The sequence below is a fragment of the Dermacentor albipictus genome, chromosome 1 (genome assembly GCF_038994185.2).
Source record: "Dermacentor albipictus isolate Rhodes 1998 colony chromosome 1, USDA_Dalb.pri_finalv2, whole genome shotgun sequence".
Taxonomy (NCBI): Eukaryota; Metazoa; Arthropoda; class Arachnida; order Ixodida; family Ixodidae; genus Dermacentor; species Dermacentor albipictus.
In genome coordinates, this window is record NC_091821.1 from 425,355,352 (window position 1) to 425,379,643 (window position 24,292).

At 47.1% G+C, this 24,292-nt stretch overlaps 1 protein-coding gene across 1 annotated transcript in view; it reads right to left on the minus strand.

Annotated features, from left to right (window-relative positions):
* The window catches only part of LOC135897688 (uncharacterized), a 31,736-nt gene extending 7,937 nt beyond the window's left edge, over positions 1–23,799 (minus strand). Inside the window, exons 1-2 of the mRNA XM_065426414.1 lie at positions 23,740–23,799; positions 18,837–18,988 (exon numbers count right to left, since the gene is read on the minus strand). Coding sequence (XP_065282486.1) covers positions 18,837–18,988; positions 23,740–23,799 — 212 coding nt within the window. The remainder of the gene's footprint in view (positions 1–18,836; positions 18,989–23,739) is intronic.
* Between the last annotated feature and the right edge of the window lie 493 nt (positions 23,800–24,292).

Below are 24,292 nucleotides of genomic sequence, written 5' to 3' on the forward strand. Positions count from 1 at the left end.
GAAGGATAGGTTAGAGCTGCCAATAACCGAATCAGAGGTAGAAACGGCGATAGACAATTTAAATCCTGGTAAATCGCCAGGACCGGACGGGTTAAGCGCGGCGTTTTACAAAGCTTTTAAGCGTGGAATCGCGCCAATATTGACGGTAGTGTTTAATGAAGCTTACAAAATTAACGAATTGCCTCCGTCTTATGCAAGATCACACACTGTCTTAATCGCCAAAACTGACGAAGCGGTGAGGTTACGACACGTAACAGCGTACCGGCCAATCGCACTTACAAATGTGGATTACAAAATTTATATGAAAGTTTTAGCACGAAGATTACAGTCAGTAATCCAGGAAATCGTTGGGCCGCATCAAACGTGCGGGATTAAGGGACGATCTATTACGACTAATATTCACACAGCAAGATGCCTGCTGGAATGCTGCGATATTACAAATAGCCGCGTGGCCATCTTACAACTAGACCTTGAAAAAGCTTTCGACTTTGTCGCGCATGAAATTTTGCTTTGCATACTAGACCATGTTAACGTTGGTTCTGTTATTCGCGAGGGTGTCGCCCTGGCGTATCGGAACTGCACGACGAGATTGATCGTTAACCAGAGTCTGGGGGCCCCCATTAGCGTGCAGCGGTCGGTACGCCAGGGTTGTCCCCTTAGCCCTCTTTTATTTTGCATCTACATAGAGGCGATGTGCTTAAACATCATGAAAAAACAGACAATTCCCGGTTTGCGGTTGCAAGCAGCGGAAGTCAAGCTGTTGGCATATGCGGATGATGTGGCGGTTTTTTCAACCAGTAGGGAAGGTGTAACTGAGGCTATTAAATGTGTAGAGAACTTCTGCCAAGTCACAGGCAGCAGAGTGAATTTAGCAAAATCACTAGGGCTCTGGCACGGAGAATGGCAACCGACGCCCGACCGCTTCGCAAATGTGTCCTGGGTTACGACCCCAACGAGGTACTTGGGAGTACCTCTAGAATGCTACCGAGATAGCGCGACATATTGGACAGCGCAGACGCATGATACACGTGGAAAGGCGGAAAGGTGGAAAGAAACAAACTTATCGATTTTTGCTAGAGCCACCGTGTGCAATCTGTTCTTTATTAGTAGGCTGTGGTATGTAATGCAGGTGTTACATTGTGCAAGACTCAATGTACAGAAGCTGCATCGAATTTTTGCCATTTTCGTGTGGGATGCGCAATGGGAAAGGTGCAGCCGAACAAATTTGTTCAGAGGAGTCAAGAATGGTGGATTGGGCCTGGGACACCTTTTTTTGCGGCAGATTGTGAACAGGTTTCTTTTCCTTCGCGACGTCAGCGATCCCTTTTTGCGCACCGCATGCCAAGTAAGGCTCGGGCGCGCGTTGCCAGACTTTGTTGTTTCAACCGAAACACTCACGGGAGGCATTTTTGGATATTTTAGAGAAGTTGTCGCAAGTGTAAGATTCCTTGCGACGAGGTTTTCAAATGAATATTTATCAACTGTAAAAAAGAAAAAATTGTACAAGGATTTGTGTGACGTTGTTCTGCCGGAGCCAATGTACAGAGCCCTGTACAGTGGAGGCCCTGGTAGGGACGTGTTAAAGAGAGTAAAAAAAATGCAAGTTGCGCCAGGGGTTAAAACCTTCTTTTTTAAGTTACACACTGGAACATTGCCAGTAAAAATGTTTTTACAGGAAAAGGGCTTATTTCTTCCATGGGGATCTCACTGCCTTATCTGCAAACAACCAGAAACGATAGATCACGTTTTTCTTCATTGTTGGGGAGGGGTATTTTTTTGGGACGTACTACAAAGAACGTTGAAGAAACAGTTTCCCCTCGACCCTCATGGAATACGGTATCTACCCATTGCTAACGAGGATGGTTTTCCGTTTGATTTAATAATGTTAATTGGCCTCCACAGTATTTGGCGCTCTCGAATGGCAGGATACTACTGCGATCCCGACGCACGACCAACGCGAATTTATTTCCGTGAAACTGTGCATCGGTTTGTTGAGATTTTGAAGACCGGTGGGGATACTCCCGAGTGGCTGTCAAGGGTGGAGCCATTGATGGCTCTAAATGAATTTTAATGTGGCGAAGCCAGCCTCCCACCAGGCTGTTTATGTCAATACGACGTGTTCATTGTATCTTTTATGTTTTGTCTTATGTATTGCTATTGCTGCTCTTTCTTTGTCAAAGTCAGGCAATAAAGAAAAAAAAAAGAACTCGTGGCTGAGTGGTAGCGTCTCCGTCTCACACTCCGGAGACCCTGGTTCGATTCCCACCCAGCACATCTTAGAAGTTGCTTTTTGCTTATGAAGTGCCTGCCGTGATTTATTGCTCACGGTCAACGCCGCGGACGCCGACACTGACGCCGATGACACCGGCTTTTCTGCGACACGAGCTCCTTAATGCTATCGCGTTAATAAGTGCCCTTCTACTCTGTGAAGAAGGATGACCAGCGAAGCTGTGAATGTGGGCCCCTAAATGGCGAAGCGCACCTCCGCCGTGGGTTGGCCCTGTCTTCTATCTTCTATCTTCGGTATCGGCCCACGTATGGGGAGTGCATCGCACCTGCTTCACCTCCACCGCGGGTCGGCCCGGCGTTGCACTATCTCAAGGATCGGCCCACGTATGAAAAATTGTTGGTCTATGTCCACGGAAACGAGATCTCCTAGAACCTAGCCATAAACAGCTTCTCTGTAAAAGAATAGTTACTTCAGCCATGCCAAGGCCGAGTTGGAACTTCCCTCATACCGATAGGTGGCCTTACAGGTTTCTCAGACAGGTGGCTGTGGCTGTGGCCATGGCTGCTATCTTGAGAGGCGGCACAACCCAGCACGTACGCGCTCTCACACCGCGTCGGCCGGCTCGTTAATCTGTAGACTGTGGTCGAAGGTCGTTGTTGCGTTCGTCTGCCGACGTCTATCGCTACTGCTTCCTCGTGGTTTAAAGGTATGAACGCAGGCAGGTCTTTTGCACGGTGTTAAAAATTTATTCCGTTAGTAATTGCTTGGGTCATTGTTGGTGGCATAAACGGTGGAAGCAGTAACGGCCATGAAGCCATTGACAGCTGCTACCTTTGTCATGCGCAGACATGAGCGGTGATGACAGCGGTAACAGCGTCCCGAAAGTGTCACAGCTTCGAGGTACGTTCGAAACAATGACGACGTTGCGTGCCATGTTGTATTGGCATGCAACCGTTTGCATAATTGTGTTCCCTTAGTTCACTCGCTTTCGTAAGTGGGTCTATATGACACTGCGCCGTATTTATTCCTTCTAAAAAAATTCCTTTCTCAGTAAATATTTTGCTGACTTTTTCATGTGGCTTTCTCTTCATTATCTGGATACTTGTAACAGGTCTTGTGTTTGTCGTTACACTTTCGTAAAAGTCTATGGCCATCACCTTATTAATTCCCGACTTTTCTCCATTAGTTGCATTTCGCAATCTGCCAATGTTTTCACATTCTTGCTGCAGTAAATTATTGTCTGCTATTTTCATGTTCTTGGCTGTCCACCATGGCTGTCCATCAGGAAGACGATGCAACATTTATTTACGGTACTTCTCGTGGGAATATTTGATGAAATATTAAGAACAATGAAGCTCTACTTATTAAAAGTTGGTATGATTATTACGCAATGGTAAAGCTTGAAACGAAACGATTATGAATTGAAATAAAGCTCAATGAAAAACAGTTCCTCGTGCTCATCGTTGCGACATGCAAACACTGGCACAAGCCCCTGCATGAAATTACTCGATAATGCATGTGACGTTGCTGGTCACCACAACAAAACCAAAAATAAAGTCGTGCCTGTCTAGATTTGGAGGCACGCGGCAGCGATCTCGGAGGCGGGGTTGTTTCACCGAGTCCGTTGAGAGAGAAAGTCCGCGCTGAGAGAGAAAGTCCGCCGCAGGAGCCTACTAGAGGAACCTCTCTTACCGCTTCCTATATTACTTTATGCCAACACTCGGCTTGATGCCTCAAAGCCCTAACAGAAGCTTTTGTAGATAGCAACAAGTTATGGAGGTCCCAACCTACCAAATGTGCTATCATTTGCGATGGCCTTAGCTGCGAAAGCTACGTGCAAACTGCATCATGACGCGCAGTACGCCGGCCATGGTTTGTTGATTTATTGGTGCAGAGCTGTGCTATCGACATGTACATCGACAGAAAGGTACTAGAGAGCGCACACATGTTAAAATGCAACAGCTGAGGTAAAACGGCCAGTTAACGCTGACGCAGTAGAAGTGAACTTCGGAGAGGTTTTGCACTGCTTAAACTCAATGAAACACTGGCCGGTCACACCAATACGAACGAAAAGAAAGTAGGCGAAACAAGTGGAACGAATGGCGTAAAAATGGCGTACCGGAAGAAGCCTCAGAATTTGATTGGCTGACTGTAGGGTGTACTACCTAATTGGGAGCGATTGTAGCAGTGGGGAGTAATTTCCATGTGAACATTTCCCCAAGTGCCCAATATAGAAAGAACTCGTCGGGGGATATTTGACTGTGTATTGATGACAGGCATGTGGCACATCGTGAGCCGTTGCTTCGGCGTCTCCATCTGTTCCCATGGTCGATGAGAGCATGCGCTTATCGCGCAGCTGGTCGTTAATGCCGCCATGTTTGCGTTAAGGTGTCGCCGCATGTTAACAGAAGCACCACAAAAAAAAAACGAAAAAGAAAACGCGCGGCTTACTCGGCACTATAAGAAATATATTGAATTAGTGTGCGGTAACTTCCTGCCAGGAGTGAGAAGTGCCATAGATGAAAGAAACGAGGAGACCAAAAGCGACCGAAATGCGGAAAACGTGCAGACAAGAAAGACGAACAAAAGAAAGATGATGCGGAACCCACTAACTGCCGGATCCACTATAAGCAATGCTTTCGTTCTTGCTTGCATTTCCTGACAATAATTGGCGGTGATGTTAATGGAGAATGTTTAAGTCATTCAGCATCTTGGCAATAAGAGAGTAGTGAGTTGATCTTAAGCAGTACCTTGCGTGCACCACTGATCTTTGTGTAGTACGCAAACACACAGCCCGACGTGTTTGCTTGTGGCACAGTTGAGCACCATTGTTCATAGCTTCCGAGAAGGTTAGCACTGAGATTGCCTCACAAGGCACACCGCCTTGAGACATAAGGGTCAATCTTTAATTAAATGATGGGACCTTACCTTCCAAAAGTACAGCTGAATTTTGAAGCACGACGTAGTGAGGGACTCCGAAATAATTTTTACCACCTGGAGTTCTTTAAAGTGCACCTAAATTATGTACACGAACGTGTTCGCATTTCGTTCACGTAGAAATGCGGCTTCCGCATGTTGGGATCAAGCCCACAACCTCGAGCAACGCCATAGCGATTAAGCTACCGCGACGGAACCAGAAGTATTAATTGTCTGAACGGCTCCTTACGTAGTGTCGTCTTGACATGGCGCTGCTTTAGTGCGTCTTTGCGACTGCGCGAGTAGCGTCAGTTGTCCGCTAAAAAGAGATTGAATGGTGTTTGCTTTTGAGAAATAGCAAACACCTACCGGACGATATCATACCCTAACTTGAATTTACGTTTATCTAAGTCGTCCCCAACGTTTCTCATATTTAGTGGCAATTTTCCTTCAGTGAAATTACCGCAAAAAAGACATGCTTTCTAAAGTCACCTTCCCCTTCTTTGGTTCTCCTCTCATGTATGCGAGCTGTCACTAAGCAAGAATGACAAAATTTTTATTCTCTCGTTTCGTGACTGCCTTGGCTGTGTCTTCCTCTGCCTCCTCTCCCTAGCTCATTTCTACCATTGTCTCCATTCCTTCTGGACTGTTGCGCGTGGCTACAAATGTAAACGGAAGAGTCAAAATGCGGGCCAGTTGCTGCATCATTAACAGGATAAACCAGTGAAAAAGACAACGGACAATCGAAGGGTATTCACACCACAACGAATGGACTAAGAACTGCGCTCTATTGAAAATAGCACTTTACCGGCAAGGCTAAGCGAGAATGCGCAGCACAAGCAGCCCTAATCACGAGGCACTGCCAAGGGGGAGATATACACCAAGTCTATCGCAAACGAGCTAAAAAAGAAGATTCCTTTAAGCGGAATTGCACCGAAGTTGTGCTACTGCAGTCATCCCAATGCGTAGTAAGCTTCTAAAATTTCTCGCTCTTCCTTGGCCCTGTCTCTGCCAAGAATCACCACATTGCTGGAGGATGGGTAGCAACCACATTCACCCCAATAGTGAGGCAGGTTTGGTCCGTCATCAAAACCCAGGGAAGTGAAGTGCTCACACAAGTGGACATTGCAACAATGGCCTACTAGGCCCGTGTAAACGTTTTTTGTATGTTAGAGGAAACTTTTGTACCACGCGTATGGCACATGCAGTGAAGAAGTTGTCATGCTGCGTCGTACAACATGGATTCCTCGCCCTGCCTGTTTAACACTGCATAGTCGTCAAAAATTCTTGACCGTAGCCATAACAAGTAATGACAATCTATATAGCATTAACCTTAACCGATTTTATCAGTAACCCTATTTTTTAACTGCCTTTTTACTAAATGTTATGTTTTGGCTATGTTTTCAGTAGCAGAGAGAAACAGCAGGGGGCATGCGTGCTGCATTGGTTAAGATTAAAGTGTAGTTTTGTGAGGTATTTCATGTAATGCTGATTTTACCTTTGCATGGAAATGCCGTATAAGGGTTAGTACTAAGGACTAAGTAGCTACTAATTACTAAAACCTAAATAGCTACTAATACTGGTTACTTGCCCAGCAATGTTTTCCTTATTTTATCGTAATGTACAGTCACGAGGTAAAGTTTGGGGACGAAAGGGGCCACGATTTTTTAATATTTATTTCTCTATCAAGAGTGCAGATCAACGTGCACATGTTCAACCAATACAAAGTATTAAACCAATTCCAGGCCGCGGAGCTGCGCTTGAATACATTTTAATTTAATGTTGATGCCGTGGTCTCCAATCTTTTTCTCGCGAATGGACATTGTAGGTGTCTTTTTGTTTTCTCTTTTTATTGGCGTGGTTCAATAAGCTTCGTGCCTACGCCGCAAATTGCGTTCATGCGTTACTTCTGTCGACTCAAGCAAACGTACTGGGCAGAGACACGCGTGACACTCACCGAACAGACTTCAGCGCACGTGAAAAAGCCTCGCTCAGAAGGTAGCATACGCGCTTGCTCGTAGTAAGGAACGGCCAGGATGTTTCCAATACCACCATTTTAACGCGATAGCGTTAAGGAGCTCGTGTCGCAGAAAAGCCGGTGTCGTCGGCGTCGGGTGTCGGCGTCGGCGGCGTTGACCGTGAGCGATAAATCACGGCAGGCGCTTCATAAATAAAAAGCAACTTCCAAGATTGGCCCGGTGGGAATCGAACCCGGGTCTCCGGAGTGTGAGACAGAGACGCTACCACTCAGCCACGAGTTCGATGCTTCCAAGCGGTGCAAACGCGCCTCTAGTGAATGCGGTGTTGCCTTCGAAACCAGCCGTGGAAAGTTATACTGCGGTGTATATCGGTAATTATGAACATGTAACGTACAGAAGTCACAATTACACGAGTTGCGAAGTGCGTTTCCGCCGCATTTCTTTTGCGCTTTCCGCACACGCAGAGCCATCTTGCGGCAAACACAGAAGACCCCCTCCTCTCAATGTACGGCGCTGCCCCGACAGGAGGCGCGCCGCGCGCGCATTGGGACCGCTGCCAGGCGCGTCGCGGGACTCCCTCTCCCCTGACGACGCTTCGCCGTGCTTCCGGTTTAGATTACTATCTATCTCTCTGCCCGTGCCGATCACGACGTTTGGCTGGCGTAGATCGTTTCCCCTCCGAGACACCGAGTTCTTTGGTTCGTTTCGTTCGCTCAGGCGCACGTTTCGTTGTCGCGCCGAACGCTGCGTTGCTCGACGTTCACCGCGTGATAGGTGGGCGCTAAGTCCGATGCGGGGCGCATCGTAAGTGATTGCTGTGCCGTAGCGCATTGTCTTATACCCCTTGGCGGGTCGACGGGAACGCTGTCGAGTCCCACTCTTGAAGGCGAAGCTTAAGCGTCCTCCAATTTTTTTAAAAGCATTTCTTTCACGACAGGGACAGAAGAAACTCATGGCTTAAGTGCGAGAAGTAGTCAAAAAACTTAAGCTCCACCACGCGTGTTAATCACGTGTGTAAGTACAAGCCGTAACTTTTCACAAATTTGTGTGTTTTCTACGTGTGCGTGTAATATTTGTTATTTTTTTCGCCAATTTTTTTTTTGTTGAGTAATCAAAACTTCTGATTCTCAGTTGCGTTGTGGGGATTGGCAGAAAAATTTGTGGGTTGCAAAATTTTGATAGCGATTTGATGTTTTGCTGCCAAGAAACCGAGTTAACAACCGCATTTCTCCCTCTAAGGGCGCCCCTCTCCCCTTTCAAGTGAGGAAGAACGAGCGCAAATTCTTTTCAAAATTAGCTGCGAAAATTCCACGTCCTCATAGTTACCGTACAGTGGGAGGCGGGGTTTGGTTAACAACGTACATGCTGCACTGCCAGGCAGGTTTAGGTTGTATAAAACTCGATTCTGTTAAAGTGAAATAATCGTTTGTTCTGCTAGTTTGTGGTTGAGCTTATTTGGTTAGAAGATAAGTTGGCGCACATGCGTGGCAACGATTTGCTTGTTTGACCTATACAACACAGCTTACACAGCAGTTTCATCCCACATTGTTTGTTTTAGACAGAATTATTACTGTACGCGGCTTTCCAGATAACGGTCACCTGTGCTGTTGTTATTATTACATCAATCGGATTTCCTGTACAGAGGCGCACATTGTATTCTCTCTGCCCTTGGCGCCTGTGGATTTCAAGAGAGGCACATGCCCAATACCACTGGGAATGTTGCCATTATGACGCGATTGGCCTAAATTTCGAGAGAGCAAGCGGGCAAGGCTATCAGTCAACCTTCCAAGCTAATTGCCGTCATTAGTGAGAAAGCCTCACCACTCAGTCCGCCAGGCGCGACGTGCCATCATCTAATAGAGCTAGCAGTGACGCTTCAACCTCCAGGAATACCGTTTGCCTTAGAGAACTCTTGTGCGGGACCGCGCGTGCACATCTGAGTGCGCATGTGGAGGTGAGCCTGGAATCCCCAGCACGAAGCTTAAGCTATTGCACTGAAATTGTCCGCACCCGCAGCCACTCGCTGATGTGTCTCGTTTAGAGACGAGCGACACGGTGAAGCCGATCATCGACGTCACGGACCAACAAATGGCGTGCCCGCTTCTCGGTGATCCTGCTCTCGGAACATTTAGCAGATTGTCTGTGCTATGCACGGGACCTCATTTAGGACCCGTATGGTCTTTCTTTCTTTTCTTTCTTTATTCATTTATTCAAGACATTCCTTACAGAAATGCCTTGGGGGACGCGACAAAAGGCACTGAACGTGCCTGACTGGGCCTCGCCACCCTTGGCAGCAGCAGTCACACAAGAACAATAATAACAAAAGTATTGACTACAATAGGCTCAATTTGGAACACGGTAGAACTTAAACATCAATAAGTGTTCCTCATCAATAACATAAATCAATAACATAATAACATAAATACACATACATATCAATAACATAAGTACACATATAATCAGATACATTGTACAGGTATGTCGCAACTATCGTCCGAGTACAGAAAATATATCGGACTTTCACAATGAAAAAGCCAAGACACAGAGTAAGAGGATACCAATTGGGATCAGTACGGCACGATTTTTAGTCTGGGTTAAGGAAAATATTTTTGAGCATTTTTCTGAAAATGTGCACTGAGGTAGCTGTAACGAGCGCTTCAGCAATTTTCAAATATTCGTTGAGAAGGTCTGGTTTCATAAAGCTTAGTTTTTGATCGCCATATTTTGTACGAGAACGTGGCCTGGGTATTAAATTATTTCGTAGGCAGTACGGAACAGGTTTCACTGCTAGAGCAGCATGACTCGATACTCTTAGAGTCGAATACCGTCTAAACATGTTTTAACTATATGCTCCCGATTTCGTCATCGTGATGTCCGCCTTCCTCGTAGTGTCCTGAGTCCCGCTGTGAAATCTACCTCACCCAGCCTTGTCGCATTACCACATACACTGACAGACCGACCATAGGATAAAAGCTTCGCCAGAAAAGTCCCTGTTCGCTGCAGAACGCTTCTATGATTCATAAATGACATTCTCGACTTATCCAAGCGTGCTTCGCATTAAGTAGACCTCGACTGGAATTCACTCTGGCAATTTTTTTTAATGGGATGGCAACTATATGGACACTGCAGGCCCATTTCTACCGTAGCCGTGAGATTTCGTAGAAAGTCGAAGGGCGATAAAATCGTCGCCTCGCGCATGCGAGTGAAAGCGTGCGAGAGTGAGCCGGCGATCACTGTGTAATCTCGCTCACGCAAGGGAGGGAAGCGGCAAAGCTATGGGAAAAGGGCAGGGAGGGAGGGGGGGGGCGGCGTTCTACTTTAGGCAGCCAGGGTGGCCACGCGCACCCATCCAGGCCACCGTATCTTGGAAGCCATCAGTGATAGGGACACAGTCCGCCGTGCCTTGTGTTTTCGCGGCTTAGTACGCGTTGATGCGAGACGCAGCACGAATGCCAATTCAGTCGCTGCTGCTGCCATGCGTCCTCACCCCTGAGTTTCCACAGCGAGGTTCCGCGGTCATCGAGTGTGATGCTTGTTAATTTATTTAGTATGTATGTGTTCAGTAGTTTATGCGGCCGATAAAACTGCTATCCTTTCTTGGTATAGCCGTCCACTAATTTGCTATCCCGATCTTCGCCTTTTAAGAGAAACTGCCACTTTTGGAGGTCTCAAGATTTCTTAATTCCTTTATTTATGGACGTCATATAGGATCACTTGGAAGTGCTTAAATGCTTGGAGGAGCCTGGCCTCACAAGTGTTGTCTGGCCTAATCAATTTAAGGTTAACCGCATGTGCCTGAAACGCAAGAGACAGAGCACAAGAGACGAAGAAGACGCACAGGCTTGTGTGTCTCCTTCTTTTCTTCTTTGTTTGTTTGTTTTGGCACTCTTAGCCAAGAAAAGGTCATTAGAGGGCTGATAAGCATACCAAGAGACGTATAACGTGTTGCTCTCATGTAATAAATAAATTACCATAACAACGTTTGAATAGAGCAGTATCGATGCCTTCATTGTCACGAGCAAAGTGCAGTTTTACGGAGTTGCACCTTAGGAATAAATAAATAATTCAGGCAGCGTTAAAGATTTCTGAGGAAAGATATTACCACTCGTTCGGGGACTCACGTTCCATTCTTCAATTCTCTCTGTACGTCCTTTATACAGATTAATTTAGTGAAAATTTACCAGATCACCTAACTTTCAGTATGCGCAAATAAAATAATCAGTGTGATCAGGGTCTATAAACAAGTTTGCGGCTGCTGCTGTTGTTAAACAATATAAAGCGAACGTTGAGCCTTGTAAGACAGGGAATACCCGGCAAAAGCTATGACTGGAGCACTAGTTCGGAAAGACTGACATTTCGCACTTGTTCTTTTCATTCCGTCAATGGCGATGCATGGGCAAATTTTTGGTGTGGGACCACCTGAACCTGCTGCGTGAAGCTTAAAAGTGACTCAAGTCAGCACATAATGCTTTTATATCCGGAAGTGAAGAATAAAAATGCCCTTTTGTGATTTAAAGCGCCGACCTGCCCGGGCCGACTTAGTGGAAACATACCTTGAAACTGTCATTGCTTGGGCGGCGTATTCTAAGCAATTGCAATAAAACTGCATGCAGCGACAATAAAATTTAGGAAGAACCTTTCCCTACACAGCAGGAGTACAGCTAACATGAAAAGTTGACAGAAGCAAACTTTGCGTTAAATATGTCCGACAATGCATTTTATTGTCCACAAGTGCGCAGAACTCTTGTATGAGCTTGATGCTGTTAATGCAAGCAATTACCCACGCTTCTAAAATAAGCGATACTTTCGCCAGAGGGCGAATCATTGACAGCGATAACGCAGTAGAGCTTTGCGCTCGAGCTCCTCGTACGGCGTTATAACATTAAGCAAAGGTGACGTGGAACTACGCAGCAGTACCACCGCCCTGGGCGATGCCTGCCATGTCATTTCACGTGCGTGTAATTCTGGCAACGGCGTTACTTGCATCGCACGTCTATGGCGTGAGACGAACGGAAAACAGGGAAAGCTTTTGGCAGGTTTCATCACAAGATTTACCACCAGGACCAATGTATGCACAATGGTGGGGCAAGCTCATAACAGCACTGTACGAACGCCAGTGTTCGTGCGCCGAGCGATCATGCGTGGGCGCTGTGGAAGGCAGAAAGCTGTTCTACCTCCGAGAGAGCCGATTAGGCCGAGCGGGCGAATGATTCATCAACAACGAAGCAATTGGAACGCAAAATTTACGCGTCATGAAAAAACACTGCGAACGTACTTAACGCGGAAGCTATCTATGTGCACTCTGCAGACCGCAAGGCCATCGTCAATGAGCTGCAGAACATAAAAAACACCAAAATGATGCAGTTGCAATAAAATTATTGTATTGAGAGTGATAAAATAGTCCAATCGCAAAAAAGCGGTAACAGGCAGACCGTATTAGATCATATTGTAATACATATACTTTTACAGCGAAGCTTGTAGGGGTTGAGGGACGGACTCCGGGATGAAAACCGAACTTGGGAGGGATTTATTCTACATTATGTACAGGGAGGTGAGACGTCAAGTACCAGTCGTACAGACATTACGGGCCGGCAGCAACTCGGACGCTGCGGCCCGTGGCAAGAAGTTCGAGAGAGGTGAATCAGGGGATCAGGGAATCTCCCAGAATGCTCAGGTCTCTCTGGAAGGCTTCTTATAAACCCTTCGAGCACTGGAAGTCACGTCATGTTCGACCAATAGGAGAGTCCGCTCCAATGACGCCACTTTCCGCCAATGGCAGGCGCCCGTGCGATGGCGTCATACCCGGCGAAGAGAGTCAGCGCCTGGTCCTCCACTCTTGATCACTTGTTCCCGGTACTGCGTTCTTGCCTCGCAGTGGTGGCAAATGCCTTCTTCAAAGGCGAAGGGGGACGATTGAGCTCCATTGTCCCAGGGCCCCTTCTAATCCCGGTAGCACACGACCTGGGGGCCGCAAACTTGTTTGCACGTGTCTCCTTTGGAATGCGCTTTCCTGCTTCTGCATTCCTCAATTAGCTGTGCTGCAATCCGATGTGGTCTGGGGAACTCGAAGTAATCGCAGGAAACTGCTCCATACCTAACAGCTCGTCCTCGCCCCGGTTGTTCTGAATGGCCGGTGAACTCAATTCGCTGGCCATGAGGAACGCTGAAAGAAGCTGCAGGGTACTGGGGTCGAGCCTCGTTTGACAACCCTCGGGATCCTGGGCCCTGGAGAACATACGTCAAACAAACCAAACAACACAGCGCTGCACCACGCGTAAGCGCAGGCTCTTCACCCCTGACTCGCCAGGCGATTACTGAGTCAAAATCAACCCTGATCTTTTAGTTCCCCAATTTTGACAAAGCAGTTCCAACCACCCTTCCAAACAGCTATCCATTTCTCCTCGATTGCCGACAAGACCAGAGTACTATTGTTGTTGCAAAACAAAAGGGTCGTTGACGATGCAAACAACAAATGAAAACAGCCGAACATAACTTAAGTGGCCTAACTACACGAACAGCATGTTTCCAATCTATCGCAGTGGCGTACTTATCGCACGTATTGGTGCCACTTAACAATCTGGTCAACCTCACAAGTACGTAATCACAAGCGCACTAGCCTTGTGGTCACTAAACAAAACGCGTACTTGCGTTGTAGGCAAACTTTTCATTTACGCTTACTCAGGTTTCTTCCCTGAAAGTCCTACAGGACACGTGACGTAAACGAACAATTACACTCGCGGGACTTACACACTCTGCCGAACCCTTAAAATAATGCGTCTTTTAATAACTCGTTCCACGCGTACTTATCAGAGAAGTCAGAATACGGCTGCCCGCCACACACACTAGCAACCCAGTCATAAAGTCTGCTTCCTTCCGTCCACACAGGACACGCGCTAATGGAACTAAGAACGCTTCTCCGTGCAAATCATGCACTCACTGAAAATCTACGCGCTTAACCTTAGAAAATTCAAAAACACTTAAAAAGAAAGAAGGTTAAATAACACCCACGCGCGTTACGATAGGCCTCTCAACGATAACCTTGACCCTCAGGTTACTCACACACACAAAAAAAAGCCTATCTACTTAATAATGAGCATCTCGCGAGACTACATGTTTACTTAAAACGCATCTTTCAAATCTCGAGCTTCTCGAACGAAAACACAAACAAAGCTCAAACCTTACATATTGAAAGAAATCCTAGTCTCAAATCGCGAAAACATTCCGATGCTCAAAATAACAAACAAAATAACACGTTTTACTACGGAAGCTCTCTTGGCCTCCCTTTCCAAACGCTTATGTCTGACTCACTTTTGAGTCGTACCCGAGGTGGGCGTGGTCTCAGAGCTACTCTGGCTGCCGAGAGACCACAAAAGGGCTGATTCACTATCAGCTCCCCCAAGACGTTACGGTCTCCTGCCAATTTGCGTCCTCGCGCCCCGCTTTCAACACAAACTCGATTGACCGCGTCGCTACTCCCCACCTGGTCTCGTCCTGCCACCTTGCGTTTCTTCGAACTGCACGCTGAGCTGTGAAAAGACCTACGGAACGACGAGGAGGTTAACTGCCCCGTGCCCTTTGTCCGCGTCCGTGCAGAACATTCTTCGCGGTCCCCCTTTGACCGGTGGCTCGACCATTCTGGATGCGTCAACATCGTCCTTGACGACAGCACCTTTTTCCTCGCGCCCTGCCCTTTTGAGCTTCTGGCCATCTTTGGCGGCGCTATATAAGTTACCGTCTTTCGGTCTTTACCGCGCTTCTTTTTACGGCGCTTTCTCTTTGCACTCGCCTTCATGTCACCTTCTCGTGCCTCGTGCTGGCCGGTACACATTTCGTCGGCCCGGATCGGTCTCTTACCCGCACAGTCTGAGTGATTTACATTTAAATCAACACTCACTTTGCCTCGACTGGCGGACAGCCCAACCGACTCTGGCACAATGCAGCAGGCTTTACTCGAGTTAGACAACTCGCACTCTTGCGAACTGCCCTCTACTACATTGCTCAGCTCACGCTGTGCATCGGCACACAGCCCGTCGGTATCGATCGCTGTCTCACGCGCACAGTCCGAATGATTAACAACTGAATCATCCCTATCTAGGCCATATAGACTGGCGGAGAGCCGCAACGATCCCTGAACAATGCAGTTGTTCTCTCGTGAGCTACGGAGCTCGCCATCCTGAGAACTACTCTCAACTGCATCGTCCAGTTCGCACTTCACTTCTGCACGCAGATCTGACCTGACATGGGTGCTCGCGTCCCTCGGGTCAGCAGTACCCTTTCCTTCGCTAGCAACCTCGCTAACATTACCAGCGACGCACACGCGCGGTAACTGTGCCAATTTGTTCGCAGCTGGCCTAGCTGTCTCCACAGTCATCCGTTGGCACAGCACCTCGTCGCTCTCACTACGGCCTTTAACGGCCTCTGTTGCCACTAAGGCATCGTTAGCAGCTAGCCTTTTCCCTTTTCCTATGAATCGGCAGCCAATCTCACAGGCACTACTCTTTTCGTCGGCTTCTGGCGAAAATCTAGACACTTCCTCATTCTTTCGCTCTGTACTACCTACAGAAGTCTCAGACAGCCGTTGTCTCTGTGCCAATAACTGATCACAATACTGTATCTCTTTGATCAGTGCTGCCTTCTCTCTCTCATACTTTTGTTCACGCTCACGTTCGCGTTGATTCTCACGTTCGTGCCGCTCCCACTTAAGAGTAAGTTCTTGAAGCTCCTGCTTCCGTTCATTCTCGCGTTCTTCACGCTTACTCTGACTCTTAAGTTCACGACGCTCTCGCACACGTACACGACGCTCCCGCTCCCTTGGCTCCTGTATCACCTTCCAAGGAAGCTCAATGCTTTTGTCATCATTGCCACTATCGTTAATCGCCTTTATGATAGCTGGCGTTTCCATCCGTTCGTCCGCCTCAACTCCCAAATCGTCGCACACCAACAACAAGTCTAACCTCGTCAACCTTCTAAGATCCATGGCAGCTGCCCCGACAGGTGGTTAAAATTGTTTTCCTTATTAATTTGTGCAAACACACAATGCAACAAACTCCCAATTCCCAGAACTATCAAAATGAACACACAACATTTGAGTCTGGCGAATCAAAAGGAAAAAAACCACGCGCTCACTTACGGTTGCAGCACCCTGCCATCCGGTTCGTTCGTCCGCTGTTCCCGGTTCCTCCGGACTCCCTGGGTCGAAGGCTCGCTCCTTCTTCGCTACTCCCAGTTTCTTCGGACCTCTTTCGACGAAGGCTCTCTCTTCTTCGCTCTTCCCGGTTCCTTAGGATCTTTCTCGACGAAGGTTTATCCGTAGCGCTGCCACCAGCTGATGCATTCGGAGGCGATCCCACCGCTGCCACCAGATGTAGGGGTTGAAGGACGGACTTGGGATGAAAACCAAACTTGGGAGGGATTTATTCTACATTATGTACAGGGAGGTGAGACGTCAAGTACCAGTCGTACAGACATTACGGGCCGGCAGCAACTCGGACGCTGCGGCCCGTGGCAAGAAGTTCGAGAGAGGTGAATCAGGGGATCAGGGAATCTCCCAGAATGCTCAGGTCTCTCTGGAAGGCTTCTTATAAACCCTTCGAGCACTGGAAGTCACGTCATGTTCGACCAATAGGAGAGTCCGCTCCGATGACGCCACTTTCCGCCAATGGCAGGCGCCCGTGCGATGGCGTCATACCCGGCGAAGAGAGTCAGCGCCTGGTCCTCCACTCTTGATCACTTGTTCCCGGTACTGCGCTCTTGCCTCGCAGTGGTGGCAAATGCCTTCTTCAAAGGCGAAGGGGGACGATTGAGCTCCATTGTCCCAGGACCCCTTCTAATCCCGGCGGCACACGACCTGGGGGCCGCAAACTTGTTTGCACGTGTCTCCTCTGGAATGCGCTTTCCTGCTTCTGCATTCCTCAATTAGCTGTGCTGCAATCCGATGTGGTCTGGGGAACTCGAAGTAATCGCAGGAAACTGCTCCATATCTAACAAGCTGTATACCTCTACCGTCCAAGGAAATTTTCGTGTTGTTGAAAGCAGAAAACTGCCCATATGTTGGCCGATCCCGGAGACAGTGCAATGCCGGGCCGACCTACGGCGGAGGTGAAGCGAGCGTTAAGCACTCCCCCCACGTGGGCCGATCGCGAAGATAGTGCAATGCAGGGCCGACCAGCGGCGGAGGTGAAACAGGCGTTAAGCACTCCCCATACGCGGGCCGATACCGAAGATAAAGCAATACTGGCCCGACCCATGGTGGAGGTGAAGCAGGCGTTAGGCACTCCCCCCACGTGGGCCGATCGCGAAGATAGTGCAATGCAGGGCCGACCAGCGGCGGAGGTGAAACAGGCGTTAAGCACTCCCCATACGCGGGCCGATACCGAAGATAAAGCAATACTGGCCCGACCCATAGTGGAGGTGAAGCAGGCGTTAGGCACTCCCCCTACATGGGCCGACCCCGAAGATAGCATTGCCGGGCCGACCCGCGGCGGAGGTGGAGCCGGCGTTAAGCGCTCCCCATACGTGGACCCATAGCGAAGATAGGGCAGTACCGGCCCGACCCGTGCCGGAGGTGAAGCAGGCATTAAGCACTCCACATACATGGGCCGATGCTGAAGATACTGCAATGCCGGGCCGACCCACGGCGCAGGTGAAGGAGGCGTTAAGCGCTCCCCGTACGTGGGCGCTCCCCGTACGTGGGCGCTCCCCGTACGTGGGCGCTCCCCGTACGTGGGCCCATCCTGAAGATAGTGCAATACCGGCCCGACCCGTGGCGGAGGTGAAGCAGGCATTAAGCATACGTGGACCGACCCCGAAGATAGTGCAATGATGGGCCGACCCGCGGAGGAGAGGCAGTTTGCCACTAACCGGCCCATATACACAGCTTCGCTGGTCGTCCTTCTTCGCAGAGTGGAAGGGCACTGAGATGTTTTTCTTACGCGAGAACAAAGCTTGTATTGTAGCAACGAAAAGAACAAGAAAACATTTTTCCAAGGTAATCAAACAAAGAAAAGACACGTCAGTTTTTTTTCCTTTGCTAATATAATTAGGACCTTGCTATCCAAAGTTTCTACTTCAGCTTTGAACAGAAGGCCTCGGGTCTTCGCAGATCGCCCTCACCTATTCCGAAATCCGACCAAGGCCCCTTCGTGAAATGGCACGGGCTTCAAACCTGGTCTGACTCGGGCCCATCAAACCTGACCTGACCTAGCCCGGGCCCACCAAAAATCGCTTTATCTGGAATTTCGGGCTAACCTGATGCCTTACAGTAATCTAATTGATAACGCAAGAGTCATGCCGGGCCCTCGTGCCCTAAAGTCTCAATAATGATTACTTTCTCCAAAGAACCACTGTCAAATCTGGACTTAGGTATGCCATTTGAATGCACAAGAAAGACGCATATAAAATCAGAAAGGATGATATGAAGAGAGATAAAAAATATCAAAATCTAATACAGCATTCACATTTTTTGAACCAAAGATCAGCGCGAAGTGGCACGATAGTGAGTGGCGCCAAGGCTTTCCGAAACAGCGCGAGCGTTGCAATATCGCTCCCAGTTGTTTCTGGCACACTTTACATAATTTTTGCTCACCTAAGGACACCTGACTGTAGAGGTATTATGTATTGCAAGATTAGCGGGTCGGTGCATAGTGGTTACGCTGAGCCACTTTAATTAAAGCCAAAATTGTTTTAAATTGCTTTGTTCAACTCGAGCTTACGCTTTGTGTCCGTTTACGGCGTTAAGAAGCCATACGTAGGTGACGCTCGGCACACTCTCGTCGAAATCTTCTGTTACAGTCGACACACAGTCAAGGTCCCCATCGTTGTCCATGTCGAATAGGGCAAGACCACTTCGAAAACCTCCAAAAACCTGAAAACAAAAAAGACTATTGCACAGTATGTCGACATGGTTAGCAAAAAAAATTGCTGAGTTCTCAACATGCTGAGCTTCTTTGGCAAGTACGACAAGAGATATGCTTTCCCTCGTGACAAATGAATATTCAACGCCTTCTGGACTAATTGCATCGGCATTGCTGTCCTTTCCCGTCATCTTCACTCAATCAGGCGCGAACTACGCCGTAGCACTGAAGATAAGTGTACCAAATCGTGTATGTCCTGCCTGCCATATGGGTTTGTATTCTTGCTAGCGGTCATAAGATGTAATAAAATTTGAGGAATGCTTCACCATGGGTAGACTGAGCTATTTATTTATTTATTTATTTATTTTATTTCAACATCAGACGAAAGCAGAGCCTGATGTAGGGACAGAAGCTAAAGGCTGATGGAGCCTGACGAGGCCTCTGACCCCAAACAGTCTACAGCGGTTACAGATACAACACAAATCTTAGAAACAAAGGAAATAAAGTAAAAGAGACGCAGTATTTGACACCTATACACAAATGTAGTGCATATACTGTTGCACACAAATGACACATAACAAATCATACAATGATACATAATAGGATAATACAATGATACATAATGATACAATGAAACAATACAATGATACATAATAGGACGCTAAGCAAATTACTTGAATGAATCAGCACAAACAGCTGTTGTACAAAAGCATACAAATAAAATATAACTGTCAGTGAAACTGAATAATGTTGCTTGAAACGACACAAAAGTAAGATAGGAGCAGTTACTAGTCATTTTGTGTTATATAGAGTTTAAGTATCCTTTACGAAAAGACAGTAAAATATGAAAAAACACTTCAATTTTGGCTATAGTTAAATTGGCATGATAACAATAGCTCCCTAAGTTGGCTTTTAAATGCTTTTAATTTGCATTCAAAGTTTAGCTTGCCTTCAAATTTGTTTAAGATCGCAGGTATTTGATACGCCATTGTTTGCCTTCCATAATTTGTTCGGATTTTTGGTGTTCGGTGTTTTCGGTGCCTCAAAAGGTATTCAGCATTTGCAGAGTCCATAATTCCGTATAGTTTCTTCTGATGCATTAGTTGCAGCGCTTTTAAATAATATAACTGGTCTGCCTTTAGGATACCGTGTTTCTTAAACAGTGGAGCGGTTCTTAAGTCTTGTGGATTACCACAATAAGATTCAAAACAGCGCAGAATTTTCTTCTGCAAAGTAATTAGTTTAGTATAATTGTATTGCGTAGTAGTGCCCCAAACCATTAAGCCATAGGTTAATTTGGAATAAAAAAGTGAATAATAAATGTTCTTTTTTAGCCAGAGCGGTATGAGCGCAGATATCCTATATAGACATCCAACTGTGCGGGCAAGATCTACACTTAGGTTTATAACGTGCACTGACCAGCTCAAGTCTTCCTGAAACCAAACCCCGAGAAATTTTTGTGTCTGAACTTGTTTTATAAGGGTGTTTTCAAATTTCACGTTAAGTTTGTGGTGTAGAGGTTTGTTGGGAGGACGAAATATGACATATGTTGTTTTAGAGGCATTTAATCTTAACTTGTTTCTGCTTAACCAGTTCGAAAGATGCACAAGGTAGTCATTTACAGAGGATTCAAGGGTCAGTAAGTTATGCGAAGAGAAAAAGACATTGGTATCATCAGCATACATTATGGTTTCAGCGGAACTATCAATTTTGACAATGTCATTGATATAGACAAGAAATAGTAATGGGCCCAATATGGATCCTTTGGCTGCTCCTGTCGCAATTAACTACGTCATGGACGTTGCGCGATCAATTGGGCATTGCAGACTCTACTTACGACATCGTATACCGTAATTTTCTCATTAATTTTTTTTGATTTCCTAATTTTACAATACAATGTATAATCGCGTGAAAACGTTCTGTATGCTGCAATAAAGTTCGCTAACTCTGAATTCCTTTAGCAGCTGAAGCGTTTGTGCAACTGTGAGAAATTCGCCATTAGACAATGGAATATATAGGGAAAGCAGTGACCTTTCAAGTCAAACCAGTGTATTTTATTCACAGCTCCGCCCTTGGGGCAAAGGGACAGAGGAGAAAGGTTACACAAAACAGAACAATGACAATGATGATGATGGTCAACGAAACTGCCGAATAGTTTCGTTGACACAGTGCAGTCATAAACAAAGGCTATAGAAAATGCTGCCCCCAAAAGAAACGAAAGCTGGGCAAGTGTACACATTCATAGTGGAGAACAAGCGACAACAGACCAGGAACAATAGAAAAAAATATTTATCTCAGCGCTGATGCTTCTTTCTTCGGTCGTCATCGTCTACTCGTGCTTGGACCTCGATCAAGCGGAACAAAAATGACCTTCATTTACTGAGTATATACCGATATATATATATATATATATCTAGATATATATAAAGCCTCGTGCATCAGGATCGTGGCACCACCATGCCCCAAGGCCACACACAGGTAAGACCTAGTGGGAAGTGTGGTTATTGCTGGCGGCAAGATGCGATAAAACTTCGCTTTGAGATATTGACTGGCCCATTAACTCTGCATGCCGATAAGCGCACTATTACAGTAGGTTGACTAGCGGTATTAACATGTTATACTTAACACACCGCGAAGTGCATGACAGGGCGAGTGCGCGCTGCTTGGCCTATAAAAGAGATTTAGAATACTTTTTAAACCAGAGATTGGTCTGTGCAGACCATTTGCATAGCGCCCACAAAGCAGTCGGTGCTCCCTTCGGTGGGACTGTATAGAGTGGAGACCCCCCCTAATTTATCGCATGAAGTCATGGATACGGCCAGGGAGAAAATATGCGCTAGTTGGGGACTATGAACGTGGTCGGAGCTAGAACGACGTGCCAGGCGAACTTTTGCGAGCTTTGATGCCACTACTAAGTAAGCACTTGGGCTGTTGAGCCCCAAATGGAGTCGACACAGTGACGCTTTTGTCAGACTGAGGTGACAGTACTTGCACAAAATACAAGGAAACTAAAAGATTGAAAAAATCTGACACTCTAAATAATAGCACTGATAATTTGGGAATATGACTGCCTGCAGTTGAGAGACCTGTCTGCTATGCCTTGTTCAGTTTGTCTGCGAGTGGAATATGACACAAAATTGAACGTTGAGTGAGAGCGACATCACACCTTTCTGTGTCACACTTCCACTTTTGTGCTGTTCACGTTTAAGATATTGGAATCTGGCTTGCCCAAAACTATGCTTATATTTTGTTCTGTTCTATGTCCCATTTGCTTTGCAGAAATCTAGATTAAGGTACATGCGACACTCCAGTTTTGTGTGTTTGCTTTGAGGGTACAATCACAGCTATTGTTTTGTTATGAAGCGCCATTTGATTTCAAAGGGCTGACGCTGTCTGAAGCCATTCAGTTGAATCCACCACGATGCTCCTACTATTTCATGAACGAGAACTGCGAAAAATCACAAGCATTACAAATGAAAACCAATTATCGTTAACATGCCCTATTGAGAAACTGAATATATGTTTAGAATGCCTGCTCCTCCACAACGTGTCGCTAGAATCAGTTTTGATTACATAATATAGAAATTGTTTTGCGTATGGAGACCTCCTCTCTGCCTAGTTTCCAATTTTTTATCAAATGATATTTACCGAAATTACTTAATCGCACAATGTGTTATTATTACTGCTTTACTGGTCTAGTGCGATGCGCCCAAGTGCATTGTCAATCTGTGATCGGAGTTCGAACTAAATTTATTGTCATTAACATTCCTCGCCTTTTTAAAGTCATTTTGAGTCTGTCATCGCGGGGCAATCGGTTTGTGCTTGCAGTTGTGAGGCCGTCGTAGTCGTTCCATCGTCTTCATTTCAGCTTCATGATCTGACTTTCCTGACGCCGTCGCCTTCATGCCTTCTATGCCGACCTAGTATCCCAATTTGTCTAATGGTTGGGCCACTAGGCACGTGCTGGTGGAAATGATGCCATTATGATCCTTACGTCGGCGCCACTGCAGCTGCGTTATCAGCTGTCATCATGCTGTCGCTGCCGCTCCAACGTCGTCATGATGACTTTGTGAAACAGTCTTTATCACGTCATTGTTGTCATGTACTCGCCGTCATCCCATTGTCCTCACACCGTTGTCACACCCTTGTGTCGTCATCAAACAGCCGTCGTTATGCCTTCATTGTCAATTATTTATTATGATACCGCTGTGGTCGTTATATCGTCGTCATTCTAACTTAGTCATCTCATCATTTTCATGCCGTCGTCGTCCCGACATCATTGTCCCAAAGTTGTCGTGATACCAACTTCGTTGTTGCATCGACGTCTATTTTGCTAATTATGCTATCGGAATCAAGCTGTTGCCATTAAATCGTGATTCTGCTGCCACCATCGTGCCACCGTCGTCATTGTGTCGTCGTCAGACATTCGCTATCCTGCATATGTTGTCACACCATTCTCTTCATGCCGTCATCGTCATGGCATTGCCGTCAAACACTCGTGGTGATCCCACTGTTTCGCACCGTTGTCATGCCATGACCGTCATTGCATCGACATCATTCAGTCATCATCATAGGTTTGTTTCCATACCATCATTGTTATGTCATTACGGCCATTCCATCGTCGTCATTACCAGCCCCTCGTGCCTCTCAAGGCCAGCAGACACAGGATACTGCTGCTCCACCCGCCCAAACTACTATGGATCAGCGGGTAGAAAACCTACTGCTCACCATGCAAGCAGTCAGCACCATGCTGCCAGCTGACCATCCGCTCCGGGCCATCTGCCTGCAGGCAGTGGCATGTCAACAGCGACACAATCACCATGGCTAGTCGCCCAGCCAAACGTCGGCCGCGCATCCTGCAATGGAACGTGCGCTCGCTGCGTCGACGACACGCCGAACTATCCGAACACCTACTCCTGCACGAGTACGACGTGCTCGCGTTGCAAGAGACATACACGCTCGACGGGGAGTGCAACCTTCCGGGATTCGTGGGATACCACATTGCGACCACCTGCGAGTTACGGACTTGCGCCAACGTGCAGTGCTGTGATCCGCTCCATCCACCCGGTCGCTCCCGCGCGTCTATTTACGTCCGTGCGCGTCTTGCCCAAGCCGTCGTTCGTGTGGCCGACATCGTTCCCACCTCCGTAGAGTGTATGGCTGTGACTGTGCGCGTTGGGGGGGCCGGCACTTGTGTCGCCAGCGTGTACGTGCAACCCGTGCAGCGATGGGATACGTCTTTCGTGGAGAGCCTTACCGCGCACATCAACGGTGACTGTGCTGTGTGCGGCGACTTTAACTCTCACCACAGGGCA